This window comes from Artemia sp. Qi Xiang Cuo, chromosome 11, assembly GCF_049724085.1.
Source record: "Artemia sp. Qi Xiang Cuo chromosome 11, ASM4972408v1, whole genome shotgun sequence".
NCBI classification, from domain to species: domain Eukaryota; kingdom Metazoa; phylum Arthropoda; class Branchiopoda; order Anostraca; family Artemiidae; genus Artemia; species Artemia sp. Qi Xiang Cuo.
In genome coordinates this window covers 73,089,901-73,116,473 of record NC_142804.1, presented here as the reverse complement: position 1 = coordinate 73,116,473, position 26,573 = coordinate 73,089,901, and the positions used below count along the sequence as shown (strand labels likewise).

General features: G+C 36.7%; 1 protein-coding gene across 3 annotated transcripts in view; it reads left to right on the top strand.

Annotated features, from left to right (window-relative positions):
* LOC148947325 (SLIT-ROBO Rho GTPase-activating protein 1-like) overlaps nt 1-26,573 on the top strand; it is a 707,344-nt gene that overhangs the window by 272,144 nt on the left and 408,627 nt on the right. For 2 of the 3 annotated variants that reach the window (XM_089097014.1, XM_089097013.1), the window contains 4 exons: nt 5,813-6,031; nt 8,234-8,304; nt 9,234-9,417; nt 10,374-10,525. In XM_089097014.1, coding sequence (XP_088953140.1) covers nt 5,813-6,031; nt 8,234-8,304; nt 9,234-9,417; nt 10,374-10,525 — 626 coding nt within the window. The remainder of the gene's footprint in view (nt 1-5,812; nt 6,032-8,233; nt 8,305-9,233; nt 9,418-10,373; nt 10,526-26,573) is intronic. The other variant, XM_089097015.1, reaches the window with a different exon arrangement.

Here is a 26,573-nt window from a genome sequence, read left to right as displayed (position 1 = left end):
AACTAAATGGACCGTAATTAAAAAAAGAGACCTATATTTAACCTCAGATACAAACAAATTTTGCCTTTAAATTACCAAAAGGCTTAACATATATAAACATTTAAAGAATCGGTCAAAATGAAAGCTAAAAGAAAAACAAGAATAGCTTTTTACTGCAACCCCAAGTGAGTTCCTAAGTTCTAGTTTGAAGCTTTTGCTCTTACTTTTCTTCATTTCATTTCCGGCGTTTTTGGTTTCCAAAACGATTATATTTGCCTCTTTATGATTCTCACTATTTTATCATCTTATATTAAGTTTTAAAACTAACAGACCAAAGCCTCTAAAAGCCAGCGAATTCGGCCGTAAAAGAATAAATAAAGAGAGAGACCCATATCTGCCGTTAGATACAAATAAATTTTTCCTTTCAGTTACCAAGAATGTTAAAATGTATAAACCTCAAACTTTAAAGAAAAACAAGAATAACTAATGTATCCCATAGCTACTTCCCAAAATTTTCGTTTGAAGCTCTAACCTTTTTTTAAAATTTTTTATGCTTTTTGGTCTGCCATATGATTATGTTCAGGTCTTTGCTTTTCTCCGTATTTCCCAAAAATGGGAGGTAAAAAGGGCTATATAATATAGAGTAAATTTATAATTTTTGGAGTTTATTCCATGTTGTCTTCCAAAGTAAATTATATAGAACTGGTCCGAACCTTCTTCCCTCTGACAAGACACTTTTGTCTGCTTGACAACAATTCTAATACTAAGTGTCTCTTACTTTATATATCTTGGAAATTTACATTCACTTTTGTAAATTTTCTCTGCTCTCCGGAACAATTTAGAAAATACAGATGCTATGTTTTTGTTGTCCACTGATGATATGTTGTTTAATTTTGGGAGTGAGCAGAAGGATATTATCCGCCAATTTATAAAAATTGTCTTAAAGTTTTCTTGCGTAAATATCCTTTTTTTGTTCTTAGAGAGAAATTCTAGGGTATTTCTTATTTCGACATAGTTTCCTATATCTTTTTTTTCTTTGCATAGTCGTCTTATTTGTTTTTGCAGGTGTATTATTGCTGTAGTTTCATTTCGCAAGGTTTTTGGTATGTTCAGTATTATTCTTCTACAATTTAAAGTTTTTAAGGATTTTTTAGAAGAATGTGTTTTATTTAACACTTCAAAGATACAAAATCACAAATGGAGTAATAAAAATGAAAAGAATAAAGAATACAAGAAAAATACTTAAGATAAACAATAATAAAGGAAAAAAACAACAATAAAGAAAAATGTGAGTGGGTGTTTCCTTAACCAGACTATATCGAAACTTCAGAATTCTTTTCTGTATACCCAAATACGGATCAAGAATACAGTACTTTATACTTATCATGAGATTACTTTTTGTCAGGGGCAAACAAAATAAAAACTTTAAAACGATAAAAGCAAGAACGGACTGTACATTTATTTTTATCTGATAGCAGAGGCCTAAAAGAAGAAAGAGAGAGAATATGGCTTACAGCAAGGGAAGAATACAAGTATTAATTTCTATTTACTGTTTTGTAATATATCTTCTTTTCTACGTTACACTATCTTCATTTGCATTGAAGATGTCTTGCGCTGGCAATGTACGTTTTATTGTTTTGCAAAAACAACATTTGGGCTTGTCGCTTATCTCTCTGTGTCACCGACTTTGAATTATTGACAGAAAGTGATGAGAGTCAAACCTCTGCTTTTATTACTGAGAACCTCAGACAATATCGACGAATGTGTTTGTTGAAAGTTGACCTGGGACCAAAAAGGATGGTTTTTGCCTGTCTTTGAATCAGACCCTGTACTGTATAACCTGAAGTGTGTTTTCATAGGCTATGACAGAGAAGACTATCTCAAATTGTTTTGGCAAGCTTTCGTCTCTTCATGCCATTTTTCCACTTTCGAGTAGAAAGCTGCGTTTTAGTTGACAAGCACCAGTTTTAATTTCAAATTAAACTAAAATCTGAAAGTTATTAAAATGTATGAAGGCTTGCTGTTCTCTTCGACAAAATGCAATCTTTTAGTTTATCAACAGGAAATTTAGACCCAAAAAAGGAACTTTCTCGATCCAAAAGAAGACTTTCCAAGGGTTCGGAAGTGTTGCCATCTACTGTTGCTAACAATTTATGTTTGTGATTCTTGTTGTTCTTGTTATTTCACTTTTTTTATGTTTGGGTATGAGGTAGAGGAATGATACGTTTGTACATTTCTTCACTTACTACGTTTCAGGTCGATTGTGCCGGAGTAGAAGTTTCCCCTGAACTTTATAGTCCTCTCGTTGCTAAAGAAATTGGAGCTTACTCTTTGCTCCTCTTTAACTAATTATGCTTCAAATTCGATGCGTCACAACAAGTTTTGATTCAACTCATTAATAATCCGGGGGGGGGGGTACCTGGCTCATGAAAATATGTTCGAAGATGGGGATATGTGGATGGCTTAACAATTCTTGAAGTATGTCATAGGAATATGAAATGACCCATTGAAATCCATGTTTCGGATGAAGCTAAGTGTTTGAAAATAGCAGTAAATACATCGAAAGTTCCTGTGCCCTTTTTTGAGACTTAGCCTTTTTTTCAGCTAGTTGCTACCGAATGAGTTGTTACCGACTACAGTGTTAAACGGTAAACGCCTACAGTTGGTAAACGCCTAGCCCCTTTCTAATGCCATTACATAAGACATTTTCCTCGGTTTTCACAATTCCGTCTTCCTCACTAACCTCCTTAGGAGTCGCAACTTACTCGTCAATTCACGCTGTTACCGAGCGGTTCTGAAAGAATTTCATCCTTTTTATCACGGAGCGCCTAAACAATTCTTGACGTCTGTCCTGAATTAAATATGTCTTCTTTGTCTTGTTTTTTTTTCGTGTATTGTCACAATAACTATTGTCTTCATGTATTGTCATTGTTGTTTGTTTTTTCTCTGTATGATGAAGTCTTTTAAGTAAGTTCAAGTTATACTTTTTATTTTGGGTTTTTCACCCAAGCCCTTTCTACCAATTATTTCTTTACTGATTTTAACTCGCGTTATTCTTAAGATTTGTTTTGATTTAATATTTTTTCTACTTGAACCGCGAATTCGGCTATTAGTTTTAGTTTTTGATAGTTGTTTATCAATAAAGGCCCCTCCAACAAACCCCCATCCGGTTCTTTCCAGCTCCATTTAGCAGAAAGGCGGGCATGTTCACTCTTGTTTACACCAAAATCATTTAAGGATTTTTAAGTGGAATCCAGTACAAGTTAGGCTCGTTTTTTGCCCGTTTGTGCTGAGACAACGAAACAATTGTTAAAAATGAGAGTGAAAGTGTTTACCAAGTCCGCACGTATTGAAAATTACTGGCTCGTTAAAGCTGGAAAATTTCCTGAAATTAGTATCCGCAAAGACTGAAATTTCCAATTTTTGTCTCCTTTTAGGCAGCTTTAAATGTTACATCAGTTCTTTATGTTGTAAAACGATGCAAGTGTAAACTCAACTTCGGTCTAAAACGAATGGGGCTTTCCTTTAACAGTGTATTCATTCTAGTTATGTCTATATCTCGGAGTAAATAACAAGATTGAAAAAGCGGATAAATATTAATACCAGGGTATTTGAGAACTTTGAAAGGGATAAAAAAAAATATTTAAATAGTTAAAAAAAATTACTTTTTTATCCGGACTGTTTTCTAATCGCCTATCAGGATAAATAAGCGTGCAATGGCAGGGCCATGGTGTCAATATAATGATATGGCATGCCTCCTTTCTCCAATATTTTCTATATACTCCGCTGGGTCGCGCAGATAAAATTGCTTTCTTTTTATTTCATTAACGAGCATTGGATATTCAGAGGCTCAAAATGCGTTTTGTGCGGTTGATGAAATGCTGCAAAATGGCTATTTTTATCTGTTATCAATTCCTTATTATATCTTTTTTAAGTCAGGGCGTATGCTTTCTACTTAGTGTCGCAGGCTAGGCTGATTAAACGGACTAGAAATACTGGCTAAAGCTTGGTACACGGGAGCGGTTAGTTTCTAAGTGAAACGCCAAGTTTTTGCCATTTTGTGTAGGTGCTGATAAGTGGTTCACTTATGGCATGATGCGATAAGACATTCATTTCAAAATCACTATCACAACCCCAGATGGGTTGAGTTCGCATTTTGGAGTCAAAAAACAAAAACACGAAAATAATATAAAAAAGTTTAGAAACAACGCCATCTAGTTAGGACTAATTAAAAATTAAACGGCAATATTAAAGAAGTTGTAAATTTTCAAAACCCAGTTGTGAACATTTCCCATTAGTGCAGTACATGTTAAGTCTAAGAATTTAAATTGTAGACTTTGATTGACTGTAAGTCAGACTAACTAAATTTAAATTCAAGCCCATTTCTTTAAGGTGTCCTTGGTCGGTACATTACTTAGAAGAAATTATTCAGTGCCGACTAACTCTATAATCGGCACTGGTGTTGCCAATGCGGTGTCATTGTACCATTTTTGGTACAACTTAGTGTCTTGATGAAAATGCAGTGAATTTGTAAATTTCGTGGTATAGTCCAGACCAAAGAGTAACTTACAATAGTAGAAAATGACGCTAAAGTCGACAGAAAAAAAACTGTCAACACCATCTAGCATGTGACGACACTTTGCATTTTTTTCAAGCTCTGTAGTCATTTCCTTTAAGGAATTGAGATCAGATACTTATTACCACCCTAATTATACCAATTAAACTAGTTAAATTAATTATTCTTATTGTACTTAGAAAAAAAAAACCTCTCATCAATAGGATAATCGAATTTCGAGCCAGGTCTTCGTCTACATGAGTTTTTACTAGCATCGGAAAGAGGGACACACACAGGGGGAGAGCCTCATCCCCGCCCTCTTCATGAAATCCTAAATTTTTCCACGATTTCTAGACAGATCTTTTTTAAATTGTGAGATCAATTTTGTTCTTATTTCTCCCTCCACTCAAAAAAAAAAGAAATTCTACACAGATGATCCTGATCAGAAATACAGATTCCTGATGAGACAAATTAGCTATAATTGAACATTTAGGACTATTGCAATAAACATTGCGGAAATATTTTCCTGTGCCTACTTTGAAATATTGGTGTATAAGAAACACATTTGCTGAATATTTGGCTAACATAGTAAATTAGTATCAACAAATTTGAAATTTTTTTTAACATCTATGGTCCTTCCTCTAAGACCCAAACTCGTGAAACAGCTTTCTCTGCTATCGTTGCTATGAGATAGAAACAGCGTAATAAACTAGATGTCGAACCAGGCTTCGATAGAAACTTTCAAGTATTCAACCAGACATTCAGCATCTCAAGTCACTAAAGCAACCCCATCCATAACAATAGTTTTAACTAAGATTGTTTTGCTTTATTGCGCCAGAATCATTTCAGATCGTTAGTTCTAGATTTTTTGATTTTTCATTTTAGATTTTAGATTTTTATTGTCAAAATCATTATTGTCGCCAATATTGTCAACAAAATAATTTTAGATGTTTAGTTTGTAAGCGTGTAAGTTAAAAAGCATTTGTAACATTTCTTATAAAATTATATGGATTGTAAAAAAGTTTTTAATATTACATAACTAGCCATTTTTTTAGACCCCCCCTTTGGGTATGTGATTGTCATCACTAGGTGTTACCTTAACGATTTATATAATCTTCTAAGCAGTTCTAGGGGTTCGTCATGGTATAAAGTTAAAGAACCACTATTCTGTTCAATCTTATAGGTACATCCTTGTACGTCTGGGGTTAGAGAAAAAGGGACCAAATGGTATTGAGTGAAGCTCTACAGCACGTAATAATTGTTTAAAACTACTTTCAGTTTATCCGAGTACAGTGATGAGAATATGATGGACCCTCATAATTTGGCTGTTTGTTTCGGGCCGACACTAGTCCCTGTTCCCGACGATAAAGAACAAGTTCAATACCAAAATTTGGTGAATGTCCTTATCAAGAATGTTATACTTTATGCCGAAGAAATATTTCCAAATGATGGAGGCACTACATATGAAAAATACTTCACAAAAGAGCCAGATGAAACGCAAGTTTTTTTTTTTTTTTTTTTTTTTTTTTTTTTTTTTTATACTTAAGTGATGTTCACACGTATGTAAAGATAAACATCCATGCTGATTTTTTTTTTGGAAAGGTATGCTTGTTGCACTGTGTTTTTAGCGGAATCACGGAAGGGTTGTCAATATGTAGTAATGAATGTATAAAGCGGGCCCTTGGCCCCTTGAAAATCAGCCCGCCTCTCCTGTTTTCAACTTTTTAGCAGAGAGGTGAGCCTGTTGATTTTTGTTTGAAGCGGAATCGTGTAAAAATGTTCATTTTTTATTTTTAGAGAAGCAAAGTGGGCCCATGGTCCAGCTGTTCCATGCAACATGTTGCTGGACCATGTTGCATGGTCCATGCAACAGCTCTCGCCCGTTTATTGTTAACCAAGGATTAAGTAATATATATTGGCAGCAGGGCTAAGGCGCAATTCTAATTAGAATTTTAATTGTCGCAATTAGGCCCAATTCTAATTAGACGTCTGTGTCCAAGCAAACTTCATTTGTTCGTAAAAGTTGCAGCCAAACAGAACACGGGGTGAAAACAGAAAGCTGTTCCACTGTCGCTTCTGAAAGGTTTCGGTTGAGAAATTTGTGTGCCATTCGAATTTGTTGAGCAAGTTGTTCAGGTATTTAGACGATAGATCAGATAAAGTAAGCCTTCATGCTGAGATGAGAAGGAAAAGAAGCAGTGAATATAAATCAAATTTAAACGATCTAGGACGATCTGCTTTTGGTTTGACCCTGAATGATACACATCAAATACTAATTTCGTGCTAATATTTATGTTTGATGGACTGTTCCAATATTTTGTTTTTCAGTTTCTCAGAAATATTCGCTCAACAACAGTTATTGCAACCAATACAATCAAATATTGATCAGTGCAATGTTGAGGCTGAGCTCTCTTATTCTATTGAGTTTGAAAATTTTTCAGCAAAATTCTCAGAAAAATATAATAACGAAAAACTTTTTAAATTGACAAAAGTAGTTATCCTATTAGATCTATTCACGTATCGGACTTCTCTACATTTCCTTTGATATATATATATATATATATATATATATATATATATATATATATATATATATATATATATATATATATATATATATATATATATATATATATATATATATATATATATATATATATATATATTTATATACATATATATATATATATATATATATATATACATATATAAATATATATATATATATATATAACAACTAATCGCGACTTAAAGCCTGAAATCACGAGCCGTTTCGGGTAGGCAGATATTAACAGCAGTTCCTTGAGTTTAAAGTATTGACTTTGTCAACTATGCTGTCACAAATTAGCCAAACCGTCTGTTAATAGTTGGAGCAAAAATTGCTTGTCGATAAAGGTAAAAAAACGAAAACAATTTATAGTTTTGTCGTTGTCTCATGCACATTATGTTTTTCAAATTCGTTTATCTGTCCAATGTTCTGTTGACATTGTGTCCTATTTCCAGGAAGAAAAAATTCGAATGAAACTAAGTATGTTCACAGTAGAAATAAAAAAAATATAACTAGAAATTTAAAGAAAAATCAGCCTTTTCGCACAAATTAAAAAAAGGTGTTACAACAAAACAAACATCTTCTGTACAGGAAGTGAGCTGCATAATTAATTATATTTTTGTGCGCTATTGGTAAAAATTGACCTCATTCCAAGGAAGTCTCAGCCAAACTTCTTTGGAATGATGATATTTAGGCTTTTTTTATGTTTTTTTTCTTATAGGTTTTAATCGTCAATTGTTTTTACAATTTTTATCTTCTTTCTAAATCCCTCTCCACTACTCTTTTTTTTACTCTTCTCTTTTTTTTTCTTACCACCCTTTTAAGGAATATTCTTTTTTTAGAATTAAATAACTCTGCTCTTCACGAAATTTCAATAAAGCTTAATTTCATAATTCGCTTAATTTTGCAAAATTTAAATAAAATACTAGGACGAAAGATCGCTGACTTCTCTGATTTTTAGCATTAGCTTTATGACAGCATTGGACCATCTTTTCAACAATTGTCGGGACAAATTCAAATGACAAATATTGCATTCCTTGTTTTGCATAAAGCAATCACAAGTTTTCAGTGGCGAGGAATTCCAAGTTTAATCACGTGCTCTTGAATCCCCTGAGATTTAACTCTCTAACAGAAAATATTTTCTCTTTTAGGGAAGTTGGAGAAGCACCTTCTGAGCCAAGTTTTGATGAAGCTGATGCAGAAACTTGCCCCTCTGAAGATGGTATTTTTTATCTTTTATCTTTTGTCCATAATTTGTTCTTTGTGAATGGTATTAATCTAGTAAATTCCGTGTAAAGAAATCATGGTATGTCCCATGCTGGACCATGATTAAGGGCCACAAACTATGCGATTGGTCCATTTTTCAGTGGCATATTTTTAGTATATAACATGGGCATTTCGTGGCCACATCGCTGAAGCTAGAATTTCTTGAGGAACTTAAATCTTTAAGATTGGAGGTCCAAGCAAACTCCTTTACCTCTTCTATCCTTCTCTCACCTGAGCCGCCAAGTTTGAAAAGTTTGACAGTTGAAGAGTTCGCTTCCGAAATTCATATTTTGCATCCTTTATATAATTGCAGGCCTCAGAGGCCGGAATTTTAAAAACAGAAGTTTGTGTATTTCATTTGGGTTTCTGTTTTTTGTTTGAATTTCGCTTTGAATGGATATCGCTTCGGTGGCCGGATTTTACACCTCTCGATGAAAAAAAGGTTTCTTCTTGCAAGGTTTCTTTCTGTTTTTTGGTCGGAACTAAAAAATTAGTTTCCGACTTCAGATAGTGAGGTTTCTTAGTTGTTTGGGCTTTTAATGTTAAGCTATTTATTAACATTCTGGGATGCCGATATAACCAACTACCTTATTATATAAGTCCAGATTTTACTAAGTAATAATTAGTTTACATCGATAACGAATAATAAAGACTGTTCATATAGAGTTTTGCCATCTTCAAAGATGGCTAATTTTAGATTTGGAAAAAAAAACTGCAAAAGAAGAATGAAGAGTGGAAAAATGGATAAAAAAAATGGTTTAGCAAAAGAAAACTACGGATTTTCGGCTTTAGGCTTATAAAGGTAATTTGTGTGCAGGATAAAGGAATCCTATTGCTTTTGCGAATACCTGCTTTTATCATATATTAATGCTCTATTTTTTTCAGAAACAGAGACGCTAGAAGCTGTAGCACAGTTTGACTTCAATGCACGTTCCAGTAGAGAGTTGTCTTTTAAAAAAGGTCATCAATTAACTTTATACTCACAAGTCAGCAGTGACTGGTGGAGGGGCTGCCATGCTGGCAAAGTTGGACTTGTTCCTGACAAGTATGTTCTGTTGAAGTTTGTTAAGTAAGTGCTGCTTTTTTCTGTACAGTGTTTCTGTATCTTTTTCCGTTTTCGTTTCGACAATAATTTGGCATAAAAAACGTAGACATTTGACATTATAGTGGGGCTAAAATCGAAAAGGAGCATAGCTTATTTGTAAATTTCGGCGATTTTCTTTCAAGTATATTTCGTCGTGAATTTAATCACCTTATAAAGATTCGCTGAGGCATTTCTGGTCTTGTTACAGCAGGATGTTGTTGCAAGCCGCATTTACTGCTACATCTCTTAAATTTTTGGCAAATTAATGGACAGTGGTAAAGAAATCTGATTTTTTGAATGGGTTAAATGGAAAATTATGAAACCATATAGTTCTTAAGAACTGGGATACATCGGAAATTCAATTTTTAATGAAAAATACCTGCATATTTAGTTATTCAGTTTTTGGTAGTAGCTGGTTCCAAAAAAAGGTGAAAAATCCGCAAAAAATAAGCTATAGGAATGTGGCACCAGACAGCTTAAGAAGGTATGACTTACCTTTGAAGAGGTAGCAAGTAATCGAGCAAGATGTAGAGGTAAGTAGCAAGTAATCGGATAAACGACGCTTCTTGACTACTAAGGTCCCTCCATCGGAGATGTCTTTGTAAATTAACAGATTGTTAATCATTAAATTTTTACTTCCTGAAAAGCGTTGCCAAATTTAAATGGTGTATTTTGCTTATTTGTATTTAAGGCTCAGTGTGGTAACACTGACGAAATTGTGGCACTGCCCAAAAAGTTTTTAAACAACACAGTGTTTTTTTAATTGTGGTTTTCAGGTATGAATAGACCCAAGGTGGGTCTTGGTGCAAAGAAAATGTTTTATTTTGATGTTCTTGGCACTTGAAGCATCTTGACAAATTTTCCCTCTTCATGGAATATTTTAAAAGTGACCACTGTATAAGTGTGTATGAAATAAATTTTAGAGAGTGAAATAAATATAGCTATTTCAGAGAAGAGGAGCGTGAGAGAAGTCTGATGCCGAGTCTCTGTGAAACAAATCTCCAAGTTGATACCTCAGCAAATCTGAGACGGAGAACGAGTTCATCCGGGGACTCCATTCAGTCGGCTCGCTCCTTGACTTCCATTGAATCAGGTACAGCCTTCTTTTATTTCATTCTCATCTAAATTAATCATTGATATCTTTTCGTTGGGCTTCAAGTCATGGGCCTAATTAAAACAATTATAATAGCAAATTTCCATAGGGGCTAGTAATCTTTAATGTCACACCTTATCCATGTCAAGTTATGGGCGAAAGGGCTGATTGAAATACTTGAAAATATTTAAGGCTCCACTAAACAAATTTTTTTAATACCAATCATTGCTACCAACTTTGGTGGACTGCTGCCCACTCTTGCAATAAGATGGATTTCTACAATAAAAGTGGAATTTTGTGGTAGGAACGGAAGGCTCACCCCTCGTCCGAGAAAATTGAAACCAAAGGTCGGAAAATAGTATCTTAATAATGGCCAAAAAACCTCCCTTCAAGGGTTAAACCTTTGTGCTCCTATAATTTATGCCCAGTAGGAGGATAAAATGTGGAAAATCAAATCTATTGATTTAGTTACTGGTGAAAAAATCAAAATCGCTTTGAACTGTTTTTATTTGATCGGATTTTACCTCGAACAGTTGTATGAAAACATGAGCCTGCACGTGATTTTGTTTTTTTAGGGGGGGGGGGGGTCTTCTGATAAATTTGTCTCTGCGCCACGTAAGGTTGTATAGAGATCCTCTAACGTTACATTTATACACGGTCTAAATTTAGACTTTTTTTCTAAATACTGTTTTTAGTAATTTGAATTAATTATTGTCACTTTATTAGTTATATAGAGAAAAGTCTTGTTTCTTGGAATTATTTTGTTCGTATTGGATGTGAAAGCAGTGCAGTCTTTATAGTTGCTAATATTGCTTTTGGTAATAATTATCAAATAACCTGGAAACCGGAAAGACAAATCCTTAAATCATTTTATTTCGGTATTAGAATTGAAAATAAGATAGAATAAAAAAACGAATGAAAGTGAAGAGAAAACAAATAAAGGCCAGTTGTTGGGTTCCAATTTACTTTAAAATTTCTATTTATTGTATTCCAGTTGGATGACTAAAAAACAAAATCAATAGATATTGCTTTCAATATATCCTTCTTAGGAAAAGAAACCCTAACGTATTTCTTTCAAGAGATTTGCTTTCATTGCTTTTTCTTTTTTGTTAAAACCATGTTCGCCTCCTATGTTTTAATGGTATGCTTTCCGGTATCATAAATCGTCTCGTGCTTTCTAAACAGACGACTAAGGATTTAAAGGAAGGGCAATAAAAATGATGAATCCGATGTAAGATTTAAAGCAAAAAGATTTTTATCTTCTCTGGAAGTATGGTTTGTTACCTAAAGAAACGTATATGGGCATTAAATTTTGTGTGAAATTTTACGGAATAATTTTATAAGAATATTGGTGTTATTCATACATTTCTTTGTCAATTCCTTCTTCTCGAAATAATTGAGAGTGGTCATATTGCAATTTTAGCCTTATATTATTAATAAGTGACTTCTTAAAGTCTTCAACAGAAATGGTATAATTTTTTTACGAATCACAGTGCTATTCGTATAAACTTTTTTTTCGACTTTTCTTATCCTCAAAATTAACTGAAGAAAACTACATGCTCTTCTAATCTGTAGGACCCGTAACATGGACTGCGTTTTCGGTCTTAAAAAACTAGCAGAAAAAGACTTGCTTTCGGGGTTTTTGTTTGCTCTCTTCATTCGCTCTGTTTACTACAGTCGACAGCTTGGTCCTCGTTGGGGCTGAATAATTTTCCTAAGAGGGTGCAATAAAAAACAAAATGATTTTCTACCCAACTTTCCAGGAAACTCATCAATACGTAGCGTATATTTTATGAGTCAAACATACCCAAAGTCGAACAGCACCGTAATCCAAACTTAAACCAGCCAAAGACCAAATTCCTCCCCCGCTGAAAGACCACCATTTTTCAACTATCTTCAACCCAGCCCTTTTTCATTTGGGATGCTCAACATCCCAAATGCATCTTTTTGAACATGTTCAGCATGATCTAATTCTAAAATTGGCAAAAGTGTAGAGGCACCTAACATAAACATGTTTCTCTAAACATACCATAAATGTTGGACGATCTGGTACACTAGTGAAAAGGCCTGTAAAAACGGTCACGGAAAACTGAAGGAGCTGAAAACTGAAAACTGAACGGTCACGGAAAACTTTCTAATATTATAAAATATTCAGATTTGTATTCAAATGGTATTTGTAATAGAATGTTAGGATAAACCTGAGAATTACATGATGCAACTTCACCAAATCCATGAAAACTGCATCAAAATCATTATCACTGATTTGGGTTTTATGACATGATGTGAAGATTCGAATGAGTTTGCCATAGGAATCTCCAATTGATGATATGATAAACCATAGAAGAAACTTTTACATGCATCTAAAAATTATAAATAAAAAGAATGAGATAGACTTATTTCTATATGAATAAAGAAGAAAAGGGCGAAAAAGCAAGATGAAGAAAAAGAAAAACAAGAAAAAACAATGTGATACAGGTCAATTAACTGTTTTTATGTTTTTATCGGGTTAGAGACCTTTTTTCCTGGATGTCTGAACTTAATCTTGAAGTCAACTTCTTGGCCTGAAAATAACATTATGGGCTATATTTAATGTAACTTCATCATAATTATTACCGCTGGTCGGAATTTTGTGACTCTGCGCTCATTTGAACTAGTTTCCCACATAAGTATATATAATAGATTCTAACGATCAGCTAATCAGCTGTAGAAGAAACATTTTGCACGATCAGCTAGACTTATTTTTACTTGGAAAAGGGCCCACAGTATTGTTTTCACAGGCCAAGTAAATGTTTTCATAGACTGAGAGACTTTTTTTTTTGCAGTCTGTTTGAACTTACCCTTGTGGGCTACATTTCATGTAACTTTTGATGTTCAATCGTTTTCCACTAGCCATGATATCTCTATTTCTCGTGCTGCATTTTCTTTTCTTTATTTTAGAGCCTCACTTTATAACTCAGACAAATCTATTTTGCTAGAAATTATATCCGCGTCATCGAAAAGGTAATAGCAGACAATTACAACCAATGGTATTGTTATTTTGATATTACAGCTAATATTGAGACAACATATTGCATCGATAATATAAACGATTATTGACAATATTATAGCTAGAGTATGGATCATCAATTGCAAACATGGACACAGCGATTTCAAACCATGTTTGCCCAAGAAATCTGTAACAGATTGTAATCATTAACTTCCGAAGTAACGGTTTACATGAATAAAAAAAACTCGTGGGGGAAATTCATTACTCAGAGGTGTTTCACTAAAAAAGAGAAAAGGGGTCAGTAAGAATCTTATACTCTAAGTAACTGTTTTTACAGCCTGGGAGACCGTTTTCTCTAGTATCCATCGATAGTGTTATGGGCAAATGCCACTTAATGTCGAAGGCTTCTAGACTCAGTTAAGGTCTTTTCACAGTTAAGATTGTGAAAGGCTAATTTTGTTGGCTAATTGACGGGAATAATCTGATTGGCTAATTTGAGCCAATCAGAATTTTTCATTTAACTTTATGATTGACTGATGTCATCTCTACAGTGTTATTGATCATCGACCCTGTTAATGTCAGAAAACCTGCTGAGCTCTTTCCTGATTTATGTTTATAAATCAGGTCAAGGCGAAAAAAAAGGATCTCCTGCCAGGTCTTTGTTATTATTTATATCTTCATTCTTTGTAAGTGAACAGCTAAAGATTTAAAATAGTAGTAATAAAAATGATGAATTTGGTGCAAAATTTAAAGTTCAAACATTTTTATCGTCTCTGAAAACATGGTTTATTGCTGAAGACTTTTTTTGTATTGCCTTTTGTATGAAATAATTAAAGTCACTATACGACATTTTGGCGTGAATTTATGTGTCGTAATCGTCGCGTTGACGCCTTATATGTTAAAACAAGGTCTTACTTTTCACGAGTTGTGGAAAAACTCTATTTACCGATGTTTTTGTTGGTTATGCGAATTAATAAACGCATCCAATCAGAGGTTAGTCAAAAAAGTTCAGGATTCATTAATTTTGCGCCCGAAAAATATTTTTCAGATAATGGAAAAGCAAGATATGCGTTTTAGTGATATTTTTTCTAAGAAATATAAAAACATATTTTGTTGGTGCACTATTCGACACGGTTTTAAAATCTACATATCGTAAATCGTCCAGTTAAATTTTTATCAAAATTGCCCCACTAGGGAGACCGGGATTTTCTCGGAGAGTATTGACTAAATAGGCCAATCACATTGACTTAGGTCCCTAAGAATGTAAACTTTTATCTGATTGGTGGATTATTCTTGGCTGACGAACCATCCGTCATTTTACATCCATACATTAAGTAGCTTTTGTTGCGCAATATCAATGTGAAAGCACTGTAATTGTCTGTTGATTCTCTTTACTAGAATATTTGATGAAGTGCTTCTGTTAAAGGAAAACAAATAATTTGTTTGTCTATAAATGTCTCTTTATTTATTAAAATATGTGACCCAAAGAGAGATGGAAAGTTATTTGAGAGGATATTGGCGCTCATGTCGAAAAGAAAAAATACCAACACCATCTAGTATTTGGCGACTTTGTTCCTTTTTAGCCTACCCTAAATGTATTGCATGCTTCTCTTTAAGGATACTTTGAAATGTATGTGGCGGGGGGGGGGGGGTAAAGAAATCAGAATTGTGTCACTATTGGACCTACCAGCTTCAAGTCAACTAGCCTACTTTACCTGCCAAGGTTTTCTCAGCTAGCCTAGGCTTAATATATGCAGACTAGATTTTGATTTAAAATAATTCCTGGGAACAAATACGAACTAATTGTATAAAAAATTTTGCTTTAATCCTATAAATTGCAAGCTACTTATATCAGCTATCCAATTTCCTCTGAAATTCTCCAAGTTTTTGATGCAATCACCTCTGGCTAAACTGTTTGTGGCACAAGTAGTTTTTCTAATTCGCATCTTCCCAAGTTGAAACGCCGAAAATGTAACTCACATAGCTTTTTAATTCTCTTTGGTTTGATCTTTCTCGATTTAAGACACACACTAGTGTTGTTTCTGTTTTGTAGTCCGTCCGAAGCTGCTGAAGTTCAGTTTGAATTCAAGTCGAAAAGTTGGATCTAATCCCAATTTATTGCTAAAGAAGTCGGAGTTAGTGAAAATAAACAAATTCCAATTCCTACTGATGAAACCCCTCTAAGTAAATAAGTAGAAAAAAAAAACAAATAAAAAACTTAAGCTCAATTGATGCCTCATAAATATGCCAAGGATAAGGCAAGGAAATAAAATATATAGAAAGGATTTATCTATTGGTTGGTAATTTTTTTCTAAGAACTAATTAATCTCGTCTAGAATCTGATTGACCCTGTGCATCAAGGGATTTTTTCTTTTAAGACAGATCTAGGTAGGGCTGTGTTGTGAGGAAACTCTGGAGTAGGGATAGGACTGGCATGTAGATTGTATTAGAATCAACACTGGCAAGTAGAGTGGGGTTTGAAATTCAGATGGTTGAAAATTTGGCACCATGCCATGACTAACGTTATGACATAACCAACCATAGTGATTGCACTATGCCATTATATTCCTATGACTATAGGTATTTATTTCTAGTTTTAACGAAATTTTAAACTTATTTAATTACTTACTTGTATTTGCTGCAGGACTAGACGTGATTGCCTCATCCAGCATCTAGAAAACTATATAGTTGACTCCCATTTGTCGCGATCTTGTGCCAGCTCTTCAGCAAACCGGAACCAGCAGCTCTCTCACTTTCTGCCAAATTTCCGAAATCCACCAGTGGTATTGAGGTCGTTTTTTACAGTTACCCACCAATTGACCGCCAGGACGTCTGTGTCAATCTGACATAGGAGCCTCTAGAAGTACTTGCCTGATGATGCGGTCATTGGGTCTTCTCAGGACATGGCCAAGCCAACGCAGTCTTCTCAGTTTGACAATCGTGGCTGTGGGTTGGATGTTACAGCAGTAGGGACACACATCAGCATTTGAGATTCTATCGGAGTATCGGATCCTCGGGATTTTTCGTAAACAGCGGTGGTCAAAAACCTCTATATCATGGAGATGAAGCACCTTCAGTGACCGAGTCCATCTGCATAGAAGAGACAAGGTCTAACAGCCCCTTTATAAACACAAACGTTTATAAATAAATAAATAACGATTTTATTTTCAGACGCCATAAAACAGTCATGCCGATCAGCGGCAGTTCTTGTCACGGTCATACCGATCAGCGGCAGTTGTTGGCACTAAACATATATGAATATCACAGCCATAGCCATCATCATGCAAAATTATACATAGATTTTAAATATCACAGATTCAAACTAAACAGAGTCAAACAAATAAAACGAATAAAAAGAATAATGAACTAAAGAAAATAAATATATACAATTATTGACGAATGGGTGCAGAATTAAAAAACTTGACGAACGAGGGGACAAAACTACTTGCGTACCGCATGTACCGTGCTGGTACCGGCAGAATTTTTGGTACCGGTTGGGCTACATGTCGCGGGAGCCTTTGGCGCGAAGGGAGATGCTTAGGGGGGAGGATTTCAAGAAGCCGCGGATTTTACAAAATACCGACACGTTTATCTTCAAACTGATTTCCCGTCGGTTCCACAAATGACGACGAAGTTGACAGAATATGGCTGAGAATAGGGTTGAGAGAATATGGCTTGGCCTTTGTTGATTTTGTTCTGTACGTCAAGGTCACATCCTCCACAAGAATATATTAGCGAGCCAAGATAAATGAAGCTATCGACATTTTCTAATTCCTGTCCGTAAAGCACAAGCTGATAATCCGACTGTATATTTAGGTCCATAATTTTAGTTTTGACCTTGCCGCTCATCTCTTGCTCCCTCGAACTTCTTGAGCAAAATCATCGCGAATACTTTGGTGGCCATGTCCACGAGTGATATCCGTCTGTAGTTACGGCTGTCATATTTTTTCCCCTTTCTAAACACTGGGATTATTACTGACACTTTCCAATCAGACGGGAAGGTCATCTTCTCCCCTATCAGACTGAAAAGGGGTTTCTAGTTGTTCCACTACAGCATGTGGTGAGGCCTTGTAGACCTTAGGAGGGAGAGCGTTTTTGCCAGGCGACTTATTGGTTTTTAGCCGTTTGATCGCGTTTAGTATCTCTGAAGTTGAAGGTAGTGCCTTGTCAATTTCATACAGTGGTTTTTCAGTTGTTGTGGGCAGTATCATCGACGCATCTTGCCCATGTGTGTTTAGATTAAGCAGGTCTTTTAAGTGATTCCTCTTGTGACCAAGTTTACCTTGCATGTCATTTCTTTGAGAGTTCTATACAACCTTCTTGTGTCATTATTTCTGGCTGTTTTTTCCATATCTAAGGCAACCTAATCCCAAAATTGCTGGCAGTCCTGCCGCAAGCTGGTTTTAATTTGTTTACGCAATGACTTTTGTTGTGGTTGATGCATTTGGTGCCTGTCGTCTAGCCTCAATTAGCTTAACAGTTTTCTTTGAGATTAAGTTTTTTCTCAGCTTTGCAGGAGCATAGCCGATAACTTCGGCAGCCACTTTTTCAGTGGTGTCCCGGAATTTTTTCCATATGGAGGTAGGATCTTCATCACAGTCTGTCAGGCTTCCAATCTGGTATTGTAACTTCAGACAGAAGTCTTCTTTCACTGATTGAATTGTCGGTTTCTCCACGTCGGACTTCCTTTTTAGGGGGTTGTCTCTTCATCATGCTCAACTTCAGGAGTATCTTTGCACCTACAAGCGTATGATCACTTCCAGATTTAGATCCCGTGCACGGTCTTCTGTGAGCTCGAGAATCTATGACTGAGTAGCGCCAACGCTGACGGATTAATATATGGTCAATTTGGGCAGCTGTGGAGCCATCGTTTGAGCCCAAGTTATCCTTTGAGAGGGTTTGTGTTGGTGATGGTAAGGTTATGGGGTCTCGCAAACTCGATTAGTCTATCCCCATTGTAGCAGCACTGTCAATAAGTGAACCGAAGAACAATATCGCGAACATTTGGGCCTGTTGGGCCAACACGGGAGTTCCAACCACCTGGTAGAATCAAGAAGTCTCGTTTGGGGCATTTCTGCATCATAACCTTTAGATCAGGGTAGAAGGAATCTTTATCAGAATCCGTTACCACTCTTGTTGGTGCGTAGACAGCAATGATGGAGATGTTCAATTGTCTTCCTTTCAGTCGTAGACTGGCTATTCTGGGGTTCACTGGATCCCATGCAAGAAGAGCTTTTTGTGCACGGCGGTCAATCATAAAGCCGACTCCATGGTTCCCAGATCCATCATATACACCAGAGTTGAGGAATAAGTACGAGTTGTCGGAATCACGGACTGGTATGGTTTCTTCAGGCGCTCCATTTGATATTGTCTCCGACAGACAAAGAACGTCTGCTTGGTAGCGATTCATTTCCGTAGCCAATACTAGCCTTGTTAATTGTCGCTTCACGGATCTCACATTCCAGCTATAAACTCGGAATTCATCCTTCTGGAGATTTATTTCACTGGAAATAGATCTATCACTTTTTTATCTCGCCACTATTCCAGGGAGCGGGGTCGCGTCGCTTGAAACCGGGGATACCGTAGCAGGCACATCATTTCTGGGAGCACTCATTTCACCCGGCAGTGTCAAGAAACCCCTTTACAGATGCCGTTTTCCATAAAAAATGGATCCTACGCCCTGCCACAGTTGTCCTCCTATAAAGGTTGTTCTGCTTCACCATGCAATTTAACCCATTGATGGGAGAAGGTTTGTAGCTCACGGGACGTGTACAGACATCGGTGGGTCCTTCTGAGTGTACAAGAGGCCTTCTTCCTCCTCAACCTGTATTTATGACCGCTGGGCAAGGGTGCCCCAGTTTCTATTATGGACCCCAATGGGTTAGGTCCCCCCTTGGTCCGCACCTCCTATTCAATGGAGGTACCCTACATATCTGTAGGACGTTCCCCTATCTGCCACCTGGGGACGCACTTAGTGGCCTGGGGAAGACCCCTACTGAGAAGAAGTCTCAGTAGGTATCTCAGAATTTTAAACAAGAATTATTACACAAGTTAGTGTTGCACTACGAACAGATATTGAAAATTGTAAGTTGAAATTTGGCAGCTAAAATTTATATTGTGTAACTTGCAGAGCTCAATATAAAAAATTTTACTTTTTTGCATGCTTACCAATGCCACCTGAGGACGCACTATCTGCGCACGGCCGGGAATGCCATTTGTGGTTGGGGGCAAATCATCCGACACTTCCCGTGTTTTCCCCCAGATTTCTCCAGGTACCCATTTAGAGCTGGGTCGAATCTGGCTGACCTTACAGAGTCATATCATTGAACCCCGTTCCAAACCGAATAACCAGTGCCACCAGGACTCAAACACCTGTAAGTATCAAGAGACAAAGCTTAAATAGAAGAGGCTCTTTTTCAAGCTATGGTGAAAAGGCAATGTCAAGACTTTAAGGATTTAGAGTCGACTCTCTAAGATCCTGAGGGTGAGAATCGTAATTGGAGACGAATTTTCTAAAAGACTAGATGTTCAAAACGTTTAAACATAGGTCAAAAAAAAAATTGGTAGATTTCAGCGAATGAAAAAATATAAAAAAAAATATATATATGTCTATCGAAATGTCCGCTCAGCACTCCTTAGTGCAGAAAGAAACCCCTTAGTTCAAAATAGTACTTGTGTATTATCCAGAACACACTCAAGAAGTTTGCTTCGTTTGGTCTGAGTAAAACGTGTTTTTCTATCGCATTCGGTTATAATTAGCTTATTCTTTCGTAAAATAAACTCCGATGCAGGTATATTTTAATGTATAGAGGTGGTTAGGTTAGGTATTTAGTATAATGCGTTCTGGGCGGTCTGCTTTCCATAATACTTTGTTGTAGTTTTCATAATTTTGTTACTAAAGTATTATATCTTCATCATACTTTTGTATGTTTCATTATGATTAACCTAACTTCACTTCTTGATTATGTTCCGGATAATACACAAGTACCCGAACAATTATATAGATTTTCTAAAAAGCCAGGTGACGGAATCTGCATTAGTAATTTACATATTCCAAGGCTCTATTATGGACAGATATCAACATGAATCTGGGAATTAAAACATAACGAAGCTATTGTGACATTCAAGATTGTGAGAGTTGAAAATACTCCACAAAGTGGCAAACTCCACAGACAATTTGTTTGCTAATTGTCCGATTGAGTATTCAGGCTTGGGGAACTCCGACGCCTAGCAAGGTGACCAATAGCTTTATTTGTTAGCCGAATTCTTTCTTCGTCTTTATTTTATTTATTACTGTAGTAAAAATGTCACAAAGACGTTCTCACAAAGATACCTTGATAAAAAAAAAATGTTAGATAAGCCATCGCTAGATCTTTTATTTTGCTAAAAGCGTCAAGCGATCTATTCGAAGCACTCAAAGTGTTCTACTCGTAGTTGTGTTATTTTAACTACTTTGTTTCATATTTTTAAATTTTGACTTTCAGTCAGCAAATACAGAATCAAATACTATCTTGAAAATATGCAGTTTGCGAAGCTACCTTTTTTCGTTCTGTTTTGCTTGAAATATTCGTTTTTTTTTTTTTTTTTTTTTTTTTTTTTTTTTTTTTTTTTTCTGTCAATGCGTGTCTTCCTAGATAAACTCGTGATATCGCCCCTGACATGCATTTATTACGTCTGCCATAGAACCAAGAGCACACGTTGCAGTGAAAAGACAATTTGACCCTATACATTTTTTTGGCATTTTTATTGAAGAAAAAATTAAAATAACAGCGAAAATACCCTTCCTTCCCTAAATTTTGAATTATATATATATTTTTTTATCTTCATTAAGAAGGATTGCAAAAATTACATACATTTTCATTTGCATTTGAAAATGTAATTACCCTTACATTTTGATAAATTGGTGCCCCTGCATGAAATCCGTTCCCCCCCCCCCACCGCCAATAAATGACCTCGCTTTAGCAACCCTTATTATATGCTACAGAATTTAAAAGTAACTGGAAACACTCTACTAAACAAAGATACGCGTGTCTAGGTTTACCATAATGGCTGAAGGCTATGGGCGTCCTTCCCTTTTCCGTGTCGGCTCTGCTTTGGATCTAACAAGACGTTACTTTGGCCTTTAATGGCTGAAGAGTATGGGCGTCCATCCCTTTTCCGGGTCCGCTCTGCTTTGGATCTAATAAGACGTTACTGTGGCCTTTCATGACTGAAGAGTATGGGCGTCCATCCCTTTTCCCGATCCGCTCTTCTTTGGATCTAATAAGACGTTACTATGGCCTTTAATGGCTGAATAGTATGGGCGTCCATCCCTTTTCCGCGTGCACTCTGCTTTGGATCTAATAAGACGTTACTATGTCCTTTAATGGCTGAAAAGTATGGGCGTCCATCCCTTTTCCCCATCCGCTCTGCTTTGGATCTAATAAGACGTTACTTTGGCCTTTAAGGTCTGAAGAGTATGGGCGTCCATCCCTTTTCCCGATCCGCTCTTCTTTGGATCTAATAAGACGTTACTATGGCCTTTAGTGGCTGAAGAGTATGGGCGTCCATCCCTTTTCCGCGTCCGCTCTGCTTTGGATCTAATACGACGTTATTTTGGCCTTTAATGGCTGAAAAGTATGGGTGTCCATCCCTTTTCCCCGTGCGCTCTTCTTTGGATCTAATAAGACGTTACTATGGCCTTTAATGGCTGAAGATTATGGGCGTCCATCCCTTTTCCCGATCCGCTCTGCTTTGGATCTAATACGACGTTAATATGGCCTTTAGTGGCTGTAGAGTATGGGCGTCCATCCCTTTTCCGAGTCCGCTCTGCTTTGGATCTAAAAAGACGTTACTTTGGCCTTTAATGGCTGAAGAGTATGGGGGTCCATCCCTTTTCCGGGTCTGCTCTTCTTTGCATCTAATAAGACGTTACTGTGGCCTTTCATGACTGAAGAGTATGGGCGTCCATCCCTTTTCCCGGTCCGCTCTTCTTTGGATCTAATAAGACGTTACTATGGCCTTTAATGGCTGAAGAGTATGGGCGTCCATCCCTTTTCCGCGTCCGCTCTGCTTTGGATCTAATAAGACGTTATTTTGGCCTTTAATGGCTGAATAGTATGGGTGTCCATCCCTTTTCCGCGTCCGCTCTGCTTTGGATCTAATAAGACGTTACTTTGACCTTTAATGGCTGAAGAGTATGGGCGTCCATCCCTTTTCCGAGTCCACTCTGCTTTGGATCTAATAAGACGTTACTGTGGCCTTTAATGGCTGAAGAGTATGGGCGTCCATCCCTTTTCCGCGTGCGCTCTGCTTTGGATCTAATAAGACGTTAATTTGTCCTTTAATGGCTGAAGAGTATGGGCGTCCATCCCTTTTCCGGGTCCGCTCTGCTTTGGATCTAATAAGACGTTACTGTGGCCTTTAATGGCTGAAGAGTATGGGCGTCCATCCCTTTTCCGGGTCCGCTCTGCTTTGGATCTAATAAGACGTTACTGTGGCCTTTCATGACTGAAGAGTATGGGCGTCCATCCCTTTTCCCGATCCGCTCTTCTTTGGATCTAATAAGACGTTACTATGGCCTTTAATGGCTGAAGAGTATGGGCGTCCATCCCTTTTCCCGATCCGCTCTTCTTTGGATCTAATAAGACGTTACTATGGCCTTTAATGGCTGAAGAGTATGGGCGTCCATCCCTTTTCCGCGTCCTCTCTGCTTTGGATCTAATAAGACGTTATTTTGTCCTTTAATGGCTGAAAAGTATGGGGGTCCATCCCTTTTCCGAGTCCGCTCTGCTTTGGATCTAATAAGACGTTACTTTGGCCTTTAATGGCTGAAGAGTATGGGCGTCCATCCCTTTTCCGAGTCCGCTCTGCTTTGGATCTAATAAGACGTTACTGTGGCCTTTAATGGCTGAAGAGTATGGGCGTCCATCCCTTTTCCGCGTGCACTCTGCTTTGGATCTAATAAGACGTTACTTTGGCCTTTAATGGCTGAAGAGTATGGGCGTCCATCCCTTTTCCCGGTCCGCTCTTCTTTGGATCTAATAAGACGTTACTGTGGCCTTTAATGGCTGAAGAGTATGGGCGTCCATCCCTTTTCCGGGTCCGCTCTGCTTTGGATCTAATAAGACGTTACTGTGGCCTTTCATGACTGAAGAGTATGGGCGTCCATTCCTTTTCCCGATGCTCTCTTCTTTGGATCTAATAAGACGTTACTTTGGCCTTTAATGGCTGAAGAGTATGGGCGTCCATCCCTTTTCCGCGTCCGCTCTGCTTTGGATCTAATAAGACGTTATTTTGGCCTTTAATGGCTGAACAGTATGGGCGTCCATCCCTTTTCCGAGTCCGCTCTGCTTTGGATCTAATAAGACGTTACTTTGGCCTTTAATGGCTGAAGAGTATGGGCGTCCATCCCTTTTCCGCGTGCTCTCTGCTTTGGATCTAATAAGACGTTTCTTTGGCCTTTAATGGCTGAAGAGTATGGGCGTCCATCCCTTTTCCGGGTCCACTCTGCTTTGGATCTAATAAGACGTTACTGTGACCTTTTAATAGTAGGCTACAAGACTTTGCTCTAATACCTTTTTATATCTTTAGAATAGAACGTTAGGTGATCCATCTCGCGGAAGTAAAGATTGCAGCGCGTTTCTTTCGTAAAAAAGTCGGTTGGGATTTTAATCGGAGCGTAAAAGTACAGCTGCATGGAACGTAAAAACAGAAAAAAGTATGACAAATGTTGGCGTTTGATGTAGCATGATAAAGTTTTAGGATTTTCACATTGTAATTAAGGGATAAACGCTAATGAAAAGGGCCACCTTGAGAAAAAAAAATGGAAATTATTCAATAAAAAAGGAAACAATTTCTGTGTCGCTGTCTCGTTAAAATCTCCAGGTTTACATTGCTTGGGAGCAAAGTATAATCACCTACGGAACAAGTACTGACAAAACTCCAAAAGTGACCCCGCGTACCTCAGCGCCTCTAGATGCAAAATGTTGTACTACTTAATCGCTCCGAGCCAAAGTACTTTGCTCCGCCCAATAATTATGCTAGAGCGTGATTCAGGCGACGAGTGACCGGGATGAATTGTGTAACTACGGTTTTTAGTTGCCAGGTTCGCATAGGTATACAAAGGGTCACTTTTTTGTGTGGAGAGGATAGGTTTTGTCAGTACTTGTTCCGTAGGTGATTATACTTTGCTTGGGAGTTAGCAGGTTATTTTGTTGTATTCTCGCTACTATAAAAGTGAAATAAGTTGTCACCTGATTAATGGGTGTCATTTATGAATGTGTCTAGTAATATATATATAGTCATGCTTTAGAAAGACGGAAGAACAGTAAAATATTTCGGAAAAAAGATTTGTCATCTCTTCGTAAAGGAAAGTAATATTTTCTTGATCTACATGGCTGCCCCGCTGCCCGTCGTTGGTTGATAATGTTTAAAACCTTTTAAAGTAATTTCAGATTTGGTTAATTTTAATGATAAGGAGTCTTCGCTTCCCTGTGAAACTTGCAACTTTGCAGCTAATTTATAGCTTTAACATACACCAAAAGAACAAGATATTATTGCTTTCGTTAGTTTCAAGCCTATCCTTTCAAAGAGCCAAAATCATGAAATTACTTACACTTTTTCTCAGAAAACCATCTTAATTTGGCTACAATATAGAAAAGTTTTTCTGTTTTCGGATAGATTTTGTTTATGTTTATCAATCTAAAAAAATGATTGAATTGCTCTAAAAAAGGGATTGAGTTATGATGTTACATAGGATATTCTTGAATGATCAAAATTTTTCTTATTTTCGTACATGTTTCGTCTATTTTTAAATATTTTTCATCTAAAAAAGCAGCAACTTTTAAAATTGTCATTGGCTAGATGGGTCTGGCTGAATCTCAGCTATTGAATATATTAAAATTGTTGTCTTACGTTGAAACATAAAACCATAAGTCTGTTGAATACAACATACCAAAAACAGATAGTATAACTCTTATGAGGTTCTTGAATTGGGCGTGGCACAGTACAAACTTGTGTCCCGGCTTACCCCTGTGTCTATCCAAAGTACCTTCGTACAACTTTGGGAGGGAAGATTGTAAAGTCCTCTTTCCAAGGACTACTGCCATTCTTGGTACCACTAAAACACGTCTTTGTCAATCCACTGTGATTTTAACCTCTTTTCCTTTTTACACCAACTCATTTTGCTGTATCTATGCTGAATCCCTCAGACCAGACGAAGCGTGACCTGAGTTTTTTTTTTAGTTCTAATGTTAATGGTGGCCTTTCTTGACAGCTTATGTCAATTCCTTTCAAATTTAGAATTTGGTCTCAAAATCTCCTTTGAAATAAATCTTTATCACTTATACAAAACTAATTTGTGGTTTGTCAGGGGTTTCCAGTTGAATCAATTTCATTGAACACTGCGTAATATCGTTACGTTGGAAATGTACCTTAGAAAGCTCAATAAGGATTATTCTGGAAAGTTGCTTTGCCCGAAAGGGTGGTCTGCTTTAGAAGTTCGAACAAGAAATTTTACATGAGCTTGATTTGGTAGTTGAATTAGGAGGCTGCGTCTCAGACTGAAGTATGTATTTTTTTTTTTTATGATTTGTTCTAATGCTTTGACATAACTAAAAATTAGTTGTTTAAAAATGTACTTTAGGAAGCTCAACGCCAAATATTCTGGAAGGGAAGTGTGTTCTTGAGATTAGGGGGTCGCATCCGGAACACAAGTGTTTATGATTTGTTATTGATTTTGTCATATGTTTCAACCATAATATTGGCTCCTTAAAAATGCGCTTTAGAAAGCTCAGCACTAAACATTCCTGAAAGGTATGAAAAGGTATTCTTGGGATCAAAGGGCTGCGTCCGAAACACAAGTGTTAACGAAATTTTTGTGATTTGGTCCTATGCTTCAAACATAATATTGGTTGCTTAAAAATGTGCTTAAGAATGCTACAACGGAAACATTCTTGGAAGTGTAGTTTGAAAGGTTGCTGAAGGCATTTTGGGTCTTATCACAGTAAGATAATATTCGATGTTGCATTAATGAACCGCTTTTGACCCCACATAAAAAGTTCTAGCGGGAATTTCTAAGGA